Source organism: Pangasianodon hypophthalmus, chromosome 11, assembly GCF_027358585.1.
Source record: "Pangasianodon hypophthalmus isolate fPanHyp1 chromosome 11, fPanHyp1.pri, whole genome shotgun sequence".
NCBI classification, from domain to species: domain Eukaryota; kingdom Metazoa; phylum Chordata; class Actinopteri; order Siluriformes; family Pangasiidae; genus Pangasianodon; species Pangasianodon hypophthalmus.
In genome coordinates, this window is record NC_069720.1 from 21,838,137 (window position 1) to 21,855,401 (window position 17,265).

Here is a 17,265-nt window from a genome sequence, read left to right on the forward strand (position 1 = left end):
GAATTCTGCTTTAAGTGATGTTTAAATTTTTCTATTTGATTGCTTGGTTGAAATTATTGAACATTTCGAAGCAAAATCAAAGATTTTCAATCATTCACTGGTCTGACAACATTAAAATCATCCTTATGTTACTTTTTATTAATTCTGGCTTATTTGGTAATTTTATTACAAATCCCCAGAGCCACACTCCAAAATCTAGAGGAAAGCATTTCCAGAAACGTTCCTAGAAGGTTATTTTAACAAGCAAAGTGGAAATAAATCTGTAATGATGTCACAAAAGCACATATAGGTATTACACTATCTAGCCAAAAGTTTGTGGACACTTAACCAGCAAACTTATATGTGCTTTTGGATCATATGATTCCAGATTTAGTCCCTCTTTGCTGTTATAATAATCTCCACTCTTCTGGGAAGGCTTTCCACTAGATTGGCTGTGGGGATTTGTGTTCATTCATCTACAAGAGCATTAGTGAGATCAGGCACTGATGTTGGTGAGGAGGTCTGGGGTTCAGTCAGTGTTCCAGTTCATCCCAAAGGTGTTCAGTGGGTTTGAGGTCAGGGCTCTATGAAGTACAATTAGAGTTCTTCCACTCCAACGTCTCCATAAACCTTGCTTTTGTGCCCCTTAGTTCCAGTGAGGGGAAATTGTAATACTGATAAATAAATACTGTATGATGTGCTTCTGATGCTTTTATATTGACATAGCCAAAGTACAGTAAATGTGGCATGATGAAGTTATACATATCCTACAGACAACTTCATCTCGCTCTTGCTCTGCTTCTTGCACGCCCTGCTTGTAAAGTGTAAGTGATTGAATACCACCACACACTCACTTCATCAGAATATGGATAGCAAGTTTGGATTAGATCCAGAGCCATGACATTGTCCAGTGGAAAAGCTTTAAAAGAAACACTCTCTCTGTAGGTGTTTGGTCATTTCACTAAGGTCATCTGAAAGAAAAAAAAAACAACCTCCACATCAACTCCAAACTCACTACTCAGAAAAAGGGCGTCCTGTACTCTCAGAGGCTATAAAAAAGCTCTTTTTATTAAATATATTTATGAAATAGATAAACAGTCATGTACAACAATAGCCATATAGAAAACTGAACCCCTGACCAAAAGAAATCAATTTCAGTAAGAAAGCGTGTTATTGTTTTAGGGGGCATGATGGGGTTGTTTTCACTGTCAGGTGATATAAGGACCTTCTTTCTGTAGACTCATTGGGCACTCGGTCATGGATTTAGCTGCATTAAGGCCGCAAAATCTGATAGGCTGAAAGTCCCTGACATGCAGCCGAGGACAGACACAAAGCTTTTTCAAGTGATCTCTTGCTAGTGCTGATTTAACGTCAGAGCTAATCCTCCTTTGTTTATGGTTGGTCTCTTGTTTGTACTGATTGTCTTATTTTGTCAAATCGTCACTATAGATATGTTTTGACATGACAAGAGACAGTTGATCGTTCTGCGATCAAATATTAATAATATTTGTAAATTTTAGCCACGAGACATCAGTCAATCTCAAGTGCCCTCCTCAGTGATCAGAGTACATGAGTTAGAGTGGCCACTCTCTTTTTTTAAGCGACAAAACACAAAGCCTGTGCTCAGTATAAAAGGTTTGGATAAGCAGACCATCTTGTTGAGATGGGTGTGTATAAGGTGCTGTATTTGAGTGCGTCTCACTGATCATACAGCACGTATCTCACACACATTGTGACTAGTTCCTCGTCTTTTTTTCAAAATAATCTCTTCTTTCGCATTATCCATAAGCATAACCAGCAACTGTAGAGTCCTGCATGCAGACCCTGACTTCCTGTCCAACTTGGATCCGAACTCAGCAGCTGCCTCAGACAGGAGGCCTGGGTTAAAAGATGGCACAGAAGTGTCAGAAGGCTTGGGTCGGGCGCTCGTGTGCAGCTGTTAAGAACCTTACTTCTGCAGCTAACGCAACTGATGTGCATGCAGAAGTAAAATCCTGTCAGATGAAGTACTCCTTGCCAACGTGGCTTGGTTTGCATGGTTCCACATCCAGACTGGGTCTTTTGCTCTTTACGGCGATGGCAGGCGGAGGTTGGGGTTCCCTGTGCTGGTAGAGGAAGCGGATCAACACAGCCAACACACACAGCGTCGTAAACACTATGGCAGCCACGACTCCTGTGAATGACACAATGTGAGTGTAGCAAGTTATTACTCTTTCCATTAGTGACCCTTAGCAGCTTTAAATATCCAGTACATTAAGCCCTGATGTACTAATATAATTTGCATGTGCAATGTTAAGCTGCGTGTGCAGTCAGTGGGTGTGTTGCAGGTGATTTACAAAGAAGAATTGCATGAATTGTCAACAGAGGGCCTCATTTATCAAGCTGGATATGAATGTATTTATTTGTAAATAATTAGTTTATTGATTGATTCATTGATTGATTCATTCATCTTCAGCAACCTCTTTTTTCTAGTCAGGATCATGGTGAATGTTTGCATCTGCTATTTGTTCTTGATAGCCGTGCTGAGTTCAGGCCCCTAAGGCACTCCCGGAAAAGTAAAGTGAAACTAAAACTTGCCACATGCACATAATTGTTCATCCAGCATAAACCTGATTAAAGGTGGAAATACGCAAAGAAAGCTGCTCAAAATGCAACACAAATTCAAAATAAAAATAGTGTATGTTCTGTTCCTAAGGTGCAGGTGAATGAATTTTTTTTTTACTTTCTCTATTTAAGTGCTGGCGGCATCAGAGAAAATGTGAAGCGAATATCTAATATGAAATCACTTCACCTTGTGAATATTAAGTCACCACTTGTTATCTTTCTGATCATGCTGAAATATTAATCCATAGTCTTGTATTTCTAGTTTCACTTTTATTACAACCTAGTGAATGGTCTGGACCTCTGCAAATATAATACCTACCCTTCAGTCATATTCAAATGCCATACCCAAAGCAACATTCAGACTTGGTAAATCTTGTGGGGGGAAAAAACCTCATTGGGGGGATTGACGTGTCCTTGTATTTTGCACTTTTAAGTAGAAACACACCAAACTGCACATTCTTTAAGGCAAATGCACAGAACAGACAAAACTATTTAGCTCATTTGGAAAATTCAATCCTCTTAGCAAATCAGCTTGCACAATTTTTGTGGGTGTTATAAAGTTTGCACTTTTTCACACACAAACATTTACTAAATCAGGGCCTAAGAGTTTTGAAATGTGTAAATTTCATTACATTTGTTTTTATATTTTTTGCATTCTGAGTTCCTGATTGACCAAAATCTTAAATAGAGTACTAAAGGGTGTGTACAATTGAAAAAAAAAAAGTAGTTAGTGGGTGTTTTGTGTGTGCTTTACAAAGAATTTGGTTACTTGTTTACTTCAGCAGTACAGAAAAACAAAAAAAGGCCAAAAGATTAATTCCAGGATAGTAAAAATAATTTATATTATATTAGCATATGTAGTTACTGCAGTTGTTCTCCCATTAGGGGTCACCACAGTGGATCACTGGTCCACATGTTTGATTTGGCACAGTTTTTACGCCAGATGCCCTTCCTGATGCAACCCTCCCCAATTTCATCCAGGCTTAGGACTGGCACGGGGGGGTGCACTGCCTTGTGCAACCCCAGCGGGTGGGGTTGGTTCCTTGGCGGGAAATCGAACCCGGGCTAAGGACGTGCGAGCGCCATGGCCTAACCATTAGCCCTCTCTTTATGTTAGCATATAATAATGTGGTGAAAGCATATTAAGCATTTTAGAATATTGAAACATATGATTGTCTGTTCGAGAATGTTTCAGGAAAAATAAGACCACTTGCAGCCATAATAAGAGTTTCATGAAATTATCACTTAGTATATCAAATGAGTCCTAAAAGTTTTTTTTCCCTTATATTACCATGATAATTTTTTTTTGGTATATTTTGTATTCAATATGTGTCACCTGAGTCAAGTATAAAAGTTCAGGTGGTGATGAAACACTGAAAACTTCAAAACACAATATGAATGCAAAATAAAAGAGCATAAAAACGAGTGTGTATTTTGTTGATAAGGTATACACTATAGGCATGAAAGCATTTTCACAGGTTCTTTAAGCATATCAAAGGTGCAAGTGCATCAAAGGTGCAAGTGTGCAGTGAAAACAGAACAAATCCAACATTAATACTACCAAGGAACTTCAAAGAACCTTTAATAAATCAGTGTGCATGTAATTTTGTGGGTGTTATGGCATTTGCATGCGTTTTTGCACACATAAACCTTTAGTAAATCAATACCTGAGATGGAAAGAATTGAATCTGCTTAGGTAAGAAAATATTTACATTTGAAAAAAGAAAAGCTTAAGCAGGATTGTCTACCTTTATTAGTTTATAAGTTTGCAGAATTTTGGCATAGTGCACTGATAAAGGTCAGATGCATCAGCAACTGCATTGACCTTCACAGAGCATAAGATACTCAACGTCAGAGAACAGTATGCTTTCACGGAATGAACGTACACTCGTTCCTGTTGTTTCTCACCTCCGATTAGTGCTGAGTCACTCTGTGCAACCTTTGTCAGAGGCGCTTTACCTCGGTCTGATTTTGATGATTCATCTACTAGAAGAGAGAAAGACGACGGAAGACAGAGAGGGAGAGGAGTCCATGCTTAAGAACAGATGAACCATAATGATATAGCGCCATAATTTAATCTAACACAATGCACATGCATGTGAACATGAGGATGATGCAGGTTTAAGAGATTTGCAGTAAACTGCTAAATCAGTGCTCATAGAGTGTATGGATAAAGTGTTGTACCTGAGCCTGTGTGGGTTGTAATGTGAATGTTTGTGCTTGATTTAGCTCCACAGTCTGACTCCTCCAGCCGCCCATGTACACTGACCGCTGAGCTTCCTCTGTTTTGTAGAGCTGCTTTTAAAGGGGCAGCTTGATTAAACTGGACAGAGGACAGACAGCCAATAAATCCTCTCGATCCTGCACGGACTACTTCCTCATCAGTGATGTCACTGCCTACAACCAAAGAATATAAAACAAAGAACATTGGTAAGCACTTATTCAACTCCAGAATTTTTTTTTTTTTTGCAGGATTCAGTGTACACTTTATGCTACAGTTTTGTAAGTTAAAATGACTGTAAATCGGATCAATGACTCATACCAGGGGTTCTCAAAGATTCTGTGAAGCATAGCCAGGAGTCTGCATTTTTATTTTTATTATTATTATTATTATTTTTTAAAATTTTGTTACAGAGGTGGAAATACATTATCCAAAATGTATTTATGATTGAGGTCTTATAATAATTCGCTTATTTGACTGGTTTGATTTAAATAGGGTTAATACAAATCTCAAAAACTGCAAAACAAGTAGGCCTATAAATTTCAACTTGGACCTCAGTTCAGTCAAAAATGCTCCAATAAGTAGCCAGAATATTACTGTACACATTTGAATAATGAGCCTAATAATGCATCTATAGCAAGGGTCTGTGGAAGACTAAAGGGCTCATTACACTTCACCAGAACTGCTTCTGAGAGTCGGCTGAAACAAATGTCTGAAAGCCTGACCTAAAAGTAAGGGGACTTTATCAAACAAGGGGGTGCGTAGTAAAGAACACGGTGTGTTATGTGAAAGCGCACATTTTTATTGTTGCTCGTTTAAATAAAATAGAGGCAGATTGACTGAGATGAGGATGTTGGCATTTTTGCTGTGGCCTCATCTTAGGAAGATTCTAGAGAATCATATCATGTAATGGAAAACATTAATTTGAAACATCACTGGAGACTTCTCTCAGAGCTTGGTTGAAACTGAATGTGCGTACAGCTCTTCTACAACTTGTCCTCTGTTATGATTTAATTTATATTAAAGGGAGCTGTAAAGTTACAAGTTACAAGTCTAAATAAATAACCCCACTGTGCTGAGAAAAGTGGTCTCAACCGACCAACTTGTTAAACTATTTTAATGAATAAATATATATATATATATATATATATATATATATATATATATATATATATATATATATATACATCACAACATTCAATTAGCTGCTGTCTTAATGAATGTGGCCTTTCTTTGTCTCACAACTTTTCCCACAACCTCTTCCTAGACATTCTGAATCATACTTGCATTAACAAATCAGGTGCGTAAGTATTTGTTTGTAGCTAACTTTGCAATAGCTGACCAAGTAGAATGAGGTCATTTTAAAACAATCAATTAGAGATTATTTCAACTTCAATTCACTATATTGGAATTCTAGTTGGTCCAAAGTTTACATTCACTATGTTCACAGTCTCTTTAAACAGTCTCAGATTCCAGATTAAGCAGATTCCAGAAATTGATATAATAATTTTTATAAGCTTGTGATTGGCCATTTTCCAAAGAACTGAAGGTACAATGAACATCTGTTTAAACAAATGTGTGCAAATATTCAAATCTTGGGACCACACAGACATGCCATCACTCAAAAGAGGCATGAATTAACTCCAAGGGATGAACAAACTTTGGTCTGAAAGGTTCAACTGAACCCCAAGAGAATATTGGTGAAGGAGTTGGAGGCATCAGGTACCAAATATATACATCCACCATTAAGAGAGTCCTACACTGCCATGGTCTGAAAGGCTGTCATGCAAGTAAAAAGCCCCTACTCCAAGACTGGCATTAAAAAGCCCGACCGAAGTTTGCAGGTTTTCACCAGCCTTTTGGAGGAGTGTTCTCTGGTTCTCTGATGAAACAAAAATAGAACTATTTAGCCATAATGATCAGCGCTATGTATGGAGGAAAAAAAGTTGAGGCTTTTCATCTGAAGAACACCATCTCAACTTTGAAGCATGGAGGTGGCAGCATCATGTTGTGGGGGAGTTTTGCTGGAAAAGAGACTGGTACACTTCAGAAAATAGATGCCATCATGACGTAGGAGGAATCTAAAATACTGAAGCAACACCTCAAGACATCAGCCAGAAAGTTAAAACTTGGTCGAAACTGGGTTTTCCAACAGGATGATGATGATTCTAAGGAACATCCAAAGTTGTAACAGAATGGCTTAAAGTGAAAGGAGTGGCCATCACAAAGCCCTGACCTGAATCACATAGAAAATTTGTGGGCAGAACTGAAAAAGCATGTCTGAGCAAGGAGGCCCTCAAACCTGACAGAGTTATACCAGTTCTGTCAGGAGGAATGGGGAGAAATTCCAGTAAAGTATTGTGAGAAGCTTGTGGAAGGCTACTGTGTGTTTGATTCAGGTTAAGTAATTAAGAGGCAATGCCACCAAATACTAACCAAGTGTACAGTATGTCAAAATCTGACCCTCTGAAAATCTGATCTAGTAAATCAAAGCTGAAATAAATCTGTCTCTTAGCTATTATTTGAAATGACCTCTTATAGGAATAAATTAGATACCCTAATTGACTTAACACAAAAAATGTATGGCAATATGTGGAGTGTATACAGTATATGTGCATGTAAGCTGTTGGCCTGAAATGTTCTTGTACATTTTTAAAACCAGCCAATGTTTGGAAAATGAAAAGGTCCCTGCATTTTTGCTGGGCAATTTGGCTGAGAAATTAGGCAAACACAAAACTCGCTACTGTTCAAAGGAAAAGATGTTTATCATTATATTTTTTCTGGCACGTTTCATCAATATAGATGAGTTCATTACTCTAATCTCTCAGAGTCAAGGCAGAATTGCAGAAATCAATATATCCATTCACATTTTTTTTCTTTCCCTCTACCGTTTTTCACCATTAATGACTAAGGATGGATGTGCTAGAGCTTGTCGCATTTAGGTGTGCACTTTACTGCAAATTTATCTCAAACATCCTCCTGTCTCCACCAAAAAAATTAGGGTCATGCCATGTCGTGTCCTGCTTATTAGTTGCCCGATTAGAAAAAAAAGGTTTCCTAGGCAACGTCGTGCAAATCCATTTACCCTTCGCTCAACCCATCTGTCGCAGTGCTGACAGCTCAGAATGCACTCTCTCGCTCCCTGCTTCTCTGCCCTGCCAACCACCCACCTCATTCTAACCTGCCTCTGAAAAAAACCCACACCACTCAAATGCCTCTTTACTGGCAGGAGAGATGCACAGAGAGAGACAGAGAGAGAGAGAGAGAGAGAGAGAGAGAGAGAGAGAGAATTCAGATCAAGTGGTCATTAAAATTCATAGAGAATTATAGTAGTACTGATTGCAAACAGCTCTTTTTGGGTGGAGCTGAACAGGTGCAGGGCTGCAGTATAAAGAATAGCAACAGGGAACAAAGAGATGTTCCTCAGCTGAGGCTGGAACTCACCTCGGATTCTCCCCAGAGTTAAAATCCTCACTGGAGCAAGCGCAGAGCCAGGAGACAGACTGTACTGCTGCATCACTGTGTTATCGATCTGAGGCCACACAGAGAGATCAAACGTAGATCATTTATACCACTTACAGAAAAATGAAGATTCATTGGACAAGGCCATTCTGAAATTCTACTAACAGTGCCATAAAGAGTGTCCCAAGGTTGCAATAATGGAATACTTCAGGACTTTTTTCAGCTTAATCTCTGTCTAGTGCACCTGTAGCGTATATATGTGAAGGGAATTTCGTTTTCTTTCAGGGAGAAAAAGTAAAACCTGTTTATTAAAAACACATACTGGAATACTGGAATTTAATAATAAATGTTTACCTGATACTTTTCATGCATTCTTCAGAATTTAACTTAAGCTTTAAAAGTGTATTATTCATTTTTTTCAGAAAAGAGAGAAGAATTTATAGTTAAATCTTATACAGATGTGAGGAATTTTAGGGAAAAACATGCAGTAACTAGCTGGAATTACTTTGTACTGCATTGTTCCGGTATTTAAAAGTTAGTTACCAACTGACAGTATTTTCTATTTGTTCATCAGGTAATTTTTAAATCGCCATATTGAATTGTAAAGCCTATTTCCTAAAACTTTATATAGAGATATGTAGTTCATGTAGTCCAGGACTTTACTTGATATGATTGTCAGGACTATGTTACCCATCAGCCCCTGCACCTCACAATATCATGTGCACCTGAGTCACATTTATGTCTAATTAGCATGGGTATTAAGTTCTGTCTCTGGTAGCACTCTTTGTCTTGCGTTTGTCGAGCTCACGTCATGTTCTTTTGTTCATGCGTTTATCTAGCCATTATTGTTCTTGTTCATGTACTGTGTGTGTGTTTTTTGTATTGCACCATTTAAACCATATCTACACTTGCATCTGCCTCCAACTCCAATCCCTGACAGAACGCAAGACCCACTATGGATGCAGCAGCCATTCGGTGGATGTGGGCCCAGAATGAGCAAATTCGGGAGAACCAGAGGCAGCTTGACTGGATCAAGGCCCTTCTGGGCCAACTCATGGATGGGCTCCCCCAAACAATTTTTTTGGGGGGGAGGCTAATACCTGTGTGTCAGTGCCTCTCCAACTCAGCCCAAGCCAGCAGCCGACGGGGCGGCCTCGCAAGCCACGCTCAAGTCAGAGGCCTAGGGGGCGGCCTCACAAATGGCCGTGCCTTAAAGGAGGGGTTCTGTTAGGTACCATCTCACAATATCACGTGCACCTGAGTAATGTTTATGTCTAATGAACATGGGTATTTACGTTCTGTCTCTGGTAGCACACACTCATTTGACACAGGGGTTTCTTAATATGTTAACACAGTTTATCTATTATCAACATGCACTTGTTGTACATGTGATAAAATATTATATACAATAAACCAAGAAAAAAAATTCTGAATGAAATCCATTATTTAAAACAAGGATTTTTGTGAAAGGGAAAATAGCACATATTTACTTTCTTTCACCTTCTTTGCAGCTTAAAAGGTTTTGCTCTGATAAAGCTTGCTCTGATTTGCTCTGGGTAAAAAATAAGCCTATTGCAGCGTGGAAACGACTTAAAATTTAGATTTTTGGATTAATATTAACTAGTTTTCACCAGAAATTCCACAAGTTTATTTTCTCCCAGCTTTTATTAAAGTGCTTGACTGGGTTTGTGGTCTATTTACCTTTAGGATTGTGGCTTGAAAACAAAATTTCTCTGACCTTTACTTGGACAGTTTTTGCTTGTGTCCAGCCATCACAGATAGTTAAATCTTAAACCTGAGCTGAGCCTTTGAAATCTGACTCATATGTAAAGCAAAACAAATCAAGACTAAGAAAAGTGGACCAATAGCTCTGTCTGTGCTTTGATTCAAGCCAAGATACCAGCTCTGGGTGCATCTAGAGAAGCTCAAGTTTCACAATGAGGATAAGTAAACTGCTATTTGAAGTCCCAACAACAATACACACTTTTGGCTGTGCTCAAAATAATAATTTAGTGGCTTGTGCTAGTGATATGCTTCGAGACTCTTTCTTTAAAAATGTTTTTGCAAAAATGGTCTACAGAGGCATATGGGAACAAGCTACATTTATAAACCTTAGAGTCAATAATATTGAAAAATACTTATATTTCAACATCGATGGGGAAAAGTAACAACCTTTTCTTATTTTAGTCAACTGATATCTAGCTAGGCTCATGTGCAGATTCTGTTACGTTTAAGAGCAATGCGTAATTGTAGTTTCGTCATTGGTTATTTGATATAGAATAGATATAGTGATGTTCATTCAAACCCTCATTACAGTGTCTTTGCGGTTCTTACAGTAAGCACTAAAGAAGCTGTTGTTATTATATAAGTTTAGTTGCCAGTTATTTGATACAATAAATTGGTATACAGTGACTGTAGGCCAATCTATCAGTCCCCTCAGACCACCATAGGTTAAACCACCACAGAACAACTACTGGAACGCAGTGCAGTAACACTGACATGAACTTACAGTTGCATGTACAATTGACTGCAAAGGCATTTTTTTGCATTCCGCTTACTTTCTGGAGGAACAAATTAAAAGTATACCTTAGGGTGTGTATACAGATAGTCATAGCATTGCACCACATTCATGAGGAGACTAACTTTCTCTGACCAACTATCTGTGGACACACACTGGACTACAGGTGGGCCAGGGTGTATACGTCATTAAGACTGGCCCTGTCCTGTAGCAAAAAGTACAGAGGACAGTGAATGTTTGGACAAGAGGTGAAGAGATCTCTTCCATGGCAATTTTTACTACCTGAAGGTGAAGATACCACTCTCCATATGGATTTCCCCTTGACAAACAATCCACACCTGGGTTTAGGATACCTGGGACATTCACTACATGTGACAGGAAGTGGAGACTTCCTCATTTTGCAGTATGCATTACAGGCAGCAAAGCTGGGGACAGCACTTCCTGCCCTGGGGGGTGATGTATGCCACAACTGTCGTGTTTTGACAGTATACTAGCACGTGGTGCTCCTGGAGAGTTTTCTTTTTTTGGCAGGATGAAAGGAAAACATAATTTTAAATTTATATCCAATTGGCTGGTTGCCACTGAAACTGGGCTTAACTCCCCCCGAGGCCACACATCAAACTATTTCTCTTGGGATCAGATGTGGTGGAGTTTGTTGGTTGCAGCAAAAGACATCTTACTCCAAGGCTTGGCAAGGGCCCAGGGTGTTGGTGACTTTTTATAGGGCTTGAGCCTGTCGAGCCTTGAGGCACCCAACAGATGGGGTGGATTGTGTGGACTGTGTAGAGGGCAGTGGGTTTTGATGTTGCCTCACTGGGTAGGCAGAATTTAAATGCCTCATTCGCCTTCTTCTTGTCATTGCATCTTTGCTGCATAAGGGTTATTGCTGGGCTGAATAGAGTCTCGCCTGACTCAACAGGTTACTCACTGTTGGGCAAACTAGAGAGAATATGTCAGAGGATCTGTTCACTCACAGCAGAGAGTGCCGTGGACTGCCTGCTGGTCTCGACAGCCTGGGGGACATCGTGAAGGACAAGGTCATTCCCACTGACCAGTGGAGCCCAGGTAGGAGGAATCGTATCTGTATAGTCTGATTTCTCAACACATTAGCTAGCTAGAGGGGAGCGGCATCAAATATGCATAGCTGAGCATATTTGAGCTCTGGTCACGCATCTGCAGCTGCTGCATCATCACTGTCTCCCCCAGCAAAGTCAAGGATTAAATCTCTAGGAAGCAGCTTCTATGTTCTCACAGCAAAGGAGCTTATTGGGAAGTACAGCGGAAAGAATGGGACTCCTTAGCTGTGATAAGGGCACCACAGGCAACCAGGCAGTCTTGAGGTTTCTTGGTCTCTGAGACCTCAGGTGTTTTAGACAGCACCATGCCAGAATGTAAGCTAGTATTTGTGACAGGCAGGCAGATTGCCTTGCCAGTGCAGCACTGACTGGTTCCTATATGCCTACAGTCAGGGCGGAGCTTTCCGCACCATAGGACATGTGCTCCTGTCTGTCTTGGTGTAACTGAACACTCCTACAGAGGTCAGACTTGGATGTCCCTCCCATAAGCAGATTTTAAAGACAAAATGATGAAAGAGAATAGTTATCATTTACATTTTATAGATCTTGAAGAGGTACAAAGAGGTACAGAGTGTTTAGTGATACCATTACCAAGAGGGAAGAATAAGAAAAAAAGAAAGACAATAAATTGAAAAATAAATTAAGTATGTAAGTATTAAGTAAGTATTAAGTATTAAGTAATTAGTAAAATTAAATGTCTTCTTACCAAATTAATTAATACAATTAATTTGGTAAGAAGACATATTTAACTAAATATAAGCTTTTATTAAGTATAAATTTTAACTCGAAAAACTCTGTGCAGCTTGTTCGTGTCAGCTTTAATGCATTACTTGTTATACTAAAATGAGGTCTCTTACAATTTTACTGCAGGCTAATACTATACATATATACACATACCTTTATAAAAAAACAAAACAAAAACAATGCATCTAAATGAAAGTAATGACCAATGACTGGATGACCAATCCCATAAAATCAGTTACCGCAGTCCAGCAATGAAACAGTTCTGATCCAATCACCTGATGGAGGAGTTACCTGGACATGAAGCTGATTTCCATCACGATTTATTCTGACCCAGTGGAACTGTCCATCAGCTAGATTGGCAGATTTAAGACTGAACGTGTCTGGACCCGTCTCCTGGTTCAGCCTGTACCAGATTTGCAAACTGCCTGAGAGACCATAAACAAGCTTTTAGAATGTACAATGATGTCCTATGTATGCTGGCTGCTTCATTTAGACCATTCAGAGATCTGCAGATCTCATACTTGACACTTTTCTGGCATCATTTGCATTTGTGTGGAAGCATGATATGTCTGCCAGAGTAATTCATTTTCAGTTAGCATGCAGGGAATACTTGCACTAACCTGCCCACTCCTCTCTCCTCACACTCTCCTCTCTCTCTCTCTCTCTCTGTCTATCTCTATCTCTCTCTCTCTCGGTCTGATTCACAGATCCATGTCTGCTGTAAAGGATTTATAAAAGCCAGTCATGGCCACTTGAAGAGATGGTGTTTCACTCTCCTCTGCCAGTCAATAAAAAAATTGAGAGAAGTGGAAGAAGAAAATGAGCAGCAGAGAGAGAGAGAGAGAGAGAGAGAGAGAGAGAGAGATGGCAGGTGCTGCCATAATGGCATTCCTCCTCTTGCATTCCTTGTGTATGTTTGCGTGTTTACAGAATATCTTTTTTCATATTGGTGACCTTGGAGGATATAGAGATGTTGAGTTGAATAAAAATTGTAGTAGGCACAGCGATACAAACATTTTTATGTGGTTAATTAGCACACACCTGTGTCCACCACATCCCTTTTTTGTAACAGCAGTAATTGCAGTGCACGATTTTTTTTAAAACTACATTCTCAAAGAAAAAAAAAACAGGTGAACTCTTACCATTTTGAGTCAGTGTAATTGCCATGTAGCGCTGGTCATAGGACTGAGCGGACAAGAGCAAAGCTGGCACATGTTTTGTCAGGAACCCAAATGCCACATTTTCCCGGGATCTAACAGTGTCAGAGTGTTTGTTGCTCTGCAGTTGTTTTGGATCCTGGTTCCTCATTACAGAAAATGGTTCCTGAAGGGCATATGTTACAGACGTCCCTCTCTCAAAGGAGGCAGAGATAGCTAAAACAGACAGATGTGCATAGAAAAAGCAGACGATTGCTTAAAACAAAAACAAACCCCTTGCTAAATTAAGGACATTTTTTTATCTTCTCCCTGCAAATGCAGCATGTGAGCATAGACATCAGAGAATCAGCAGCTCAGGCTCATCAAGCTCAATCAGATGCATGAGAAAATATGGCATTTTTCTTCCTCATTACTGATTTTCCATCTAATTAGGTAACTAGCATTTGGAAACTTATTGCTATGATATGAATTTCTGGCTCTTTCTTGTCTCTTTTCATTTGTCAGCCATGCACCACACTGAGCTGTAAACAGTCACAATGTAATCTGACCCTTTCTGCAATCACACTGTAAAGAGACAGAGCAATTACATCACTAATTTGATTGACAGGCCATTGGGTGAGTCTGAAGGAAAAGCAGGGAAGCTGTAATTAGGTTCTACTCGGCAGGTGAAGCTTCGCCTCTATGGCCCACTAACTCCATGTCAGATTGAAGACAGTTGACAAGCTAGGACGTGCTGTCAGCCAACCGAACCCCTCCCTTCTCACCCCGTCTTTGAAAAGTTGAGCGGATCCCTGGCCATCTGGACGATTTTGATCTATTTCTTCACAGATTATTCTGCACATGTCTGACATTTAGGGCTGTATTTCAGGGTTGGTGACTTAAGTCCAAAAGTCATGTCAACATTTACACAGGGAAAGTTAGTCCTATTCACAGATGGATTACACACATGCTTAAGTTAAAGCTGCATATTATTCACTCCTCAGAGGTTTAAACAAGAGCACTTGCCTTTAAACCTGAAAAAATATCAGGGATTAAAAAATGCAGACTAAATAAGGAAATAGTGTTTTTTTCCCTTTGCTGTCAAATGTAATGTTATGTAACATAAAAGCAAAGAATAATAAAAAGACTAATATGATGATTAAGTATATGAATGATTAAAGTAAAGCATTAAAGTAAAAAAAATCTGCATGAATAGTCTTAATTCTATTGATAACATTAATCACTGCAATATGGCTATGTGAAGAAGCTTATAAAACAGCACATTAATTTTCTATATTATTTTGTTTATCTATATTATTTATGTTTTGTATTACCCGCTGACAGGTAATTGTCTGCATAAACGAATGAAGCCACAAGATATTAAAACAAGGTCATGAAATCATAATGTATGCACAGAATGTCGTCTTTTTTTATCATGAATTTAATTAGCTAATTTTAGTTGTCATATTAATAGAACAATGTCAAAATACGCTCTACCCTAAAGAAAATGTGCCCAAGGTCTAAAGGATAAGCTGACCAAGCATTCATCTGCTATACTTACAGCTTACTTGAAATTAATTCAGAATTAATTCAGATAAGCAATGTCTGTGATTAAGATAGATCTTGTGTCCTCTACACAGGGGGAAAAAAACTTTTTGTGCACTTTCAAGGGATGATACTATTTATTCATTAATTAGCGTCATATTTACAGTACTGTGCAAAAGTCTTAGGCACCTTATTTTTTTAGTACAAACTTTGTTCTAGATTTTAATTTTATGGCTTCTACATTATCGAGTCAGTGCAAAAACATTTTAGATTTCCAAACGTTAGTTTTCCAGAACAAAATTAAATGTTACAGAAAAATGTTTGTATGTCAGTAAAGAAAGCAGTGTGTTACATAAGAGACACTTTTCAGACAAAAAAAACATAATGAAGGCTGCTGGATTTTGCTGCAAAAATAAGAAGCAAGTGCGACAGTCAAAGTCTCCAGAAGAACTGTGGCTGCTTCTGCAAGACGCTCAGTAACACTTACAGCTCATTTCCTTATAAAACTGCACACACTGTACCTGAGACTACTATTTTTTTAATCGAAGGATCGTCACACCAAATATTGACTTCAGTCTCAGTTTCAGTCATTAAAACTAAACTATAACGTTTAGTGCTCTTTATAGTATTTTTTTTAAATGTAGATACATTTAATTTCATTATATCTGAAGGCATCTTTGCTCTACAGCATTTCCTTGCATGTGCCTAAGACTTTTGCACAGTACTGCATGTATTTAATATTGGCCCTAAATGGCATTATATACATATTTATTATATATTACTGTATTTACAGCTTAAAACATTAATTGCAGCATGCCATATTGTGGTTACATCAAACTATCAGACAGTGGTACTGAATACTGCTCCTCACTCGAGCCAATATCACTGGAAAAAATGGGCTTAAGTCTGAAGTCAGAATCATTCGTAACTGAGACACACATCTATTTTAGGCAAGCTCCTAAAAATAAAACATGTAACTCTTGTGTAATATCTGATTAGCGCTTAACTCTTTAATCATGTTTGTGCGTGGTATTAAATCCTTACTAAGTGCATTCAACTCAACTCTTAATATAACCCATGGTTAACACCTGTGACACATATTTACAGTTAATTTAATTTCTGAACCTAATTTACAGTACATATAACCAAAAATCATATCCTCTCTTCTGAAGAGTATTGAACACTTCTCACCTGTTTTGCAGTTGGATCCAGTGAATGCTGTGTGTGTGCAGTCGCATATGTAGCTATTCCTGTTCTCCAAACACCTTCCTCCATTATGGCATAGGCTCTCACTGCTGCAGTGACCTGGGCAACCTGAATTCATGCCAGGTGTCATCTTAGCTCGCTCATTAAGGTCAAAGGTCATCCCATTGATGCTGAGTGCACGTAAGCACCCTAGGAAACCCCTCTGAGTGGTAGGTGCTCCACCTGAGAGATGATATCAAAGAATTTCCTTAATGAAAATGCATATTTCGTAATTGCCATATAGGTGTATACATGAATGGTTATTAGCTCCCTAGTGGTGCAGCAGAAAAGCGTTTGCCCTATTGTCCGGAGAGCGCAATTTCCACATCTGATGATACCACAGCAGGGAGGGATGGCACATTCTCGCTATCAATCATAGTGACATTAGCCAATCATGGGAGTCTGTGAGCTCTTGCATGCAGAAGAAGGCAGACAGCGCTTTCTTCCAAGTGTGTTACGCTGCCCCCTGACATTGCATGAGCAGCAGTTGTGTGATAGGGGAATTGGCCAAGACTAAATTAGGAAGAAAATCAGGGAAAAAAAGAAATTTACTAATGCCCATGCAGTTCAATTTTATTTTCATAGTGCTTTTACCATTGTCACAAAGAAACTTTAGTGTAGTGTAGATTTAGATTTAGATTTTGGAAAGAAATAGCATAGTGGAAAGTGCCGGGCACAGCCAGATAATTCTCCTGTATGCAAAAAAAACATGCTGTGCTTTGATAAAATGACAAT

The 17,265-nt window shown here is 38.9% G+C and overlaps 1 protein-coding gene across 2 annotated transcripts in view; it reads right to left on the reverse strand.

Moving 5' to 3' along the window:
• Positions 1-378: 378 nt before the first annotated feature.
• The window catches only part of cntnap5l (contactin associated protein family member 5 like), a 98,339-nt gene continuing 81,452 nt past the window's right edge, over positions 379-17,265 (reverse strand). Inside the window, exons 18-24 of one of the 2 annotated variants that reach the window (XM_026927812.3) lie at positions 16,477-16,713; positions 13,747-13,977; positions 12,896-13,029; positions 8,249-8,336; positions 4,768-4,980; positions 4,492-4,566; positions 379-2,152 (exon numbers count right to left, since the gene is read on the reverse strand). In XM_026927812.3, coding sequence (XP_026783613.3) covers positions 1,977-2,152; positions 4,492-4,566; positions 4,768-4,980; positions 8,249-8,336; positions 12,896-13,029; positions 13,747-13,977; positions 16,477-16,713 — 1,154 coding nt within the window. In that variant the 3' untranslated portion in view covers positions 379-1,976. Of the gene's footprint in view, positions 2,153-4,491; positions 4,570-4,767; positions 4,981-8,248; positions 8,337-12,895; positions 13,030-13,746; positions 13,978-16,476; positions 16,714-17,265 lie in introns of both variants that reach the window. The other variant, XM_026927803.3, reaches the window with a different exon arrangement.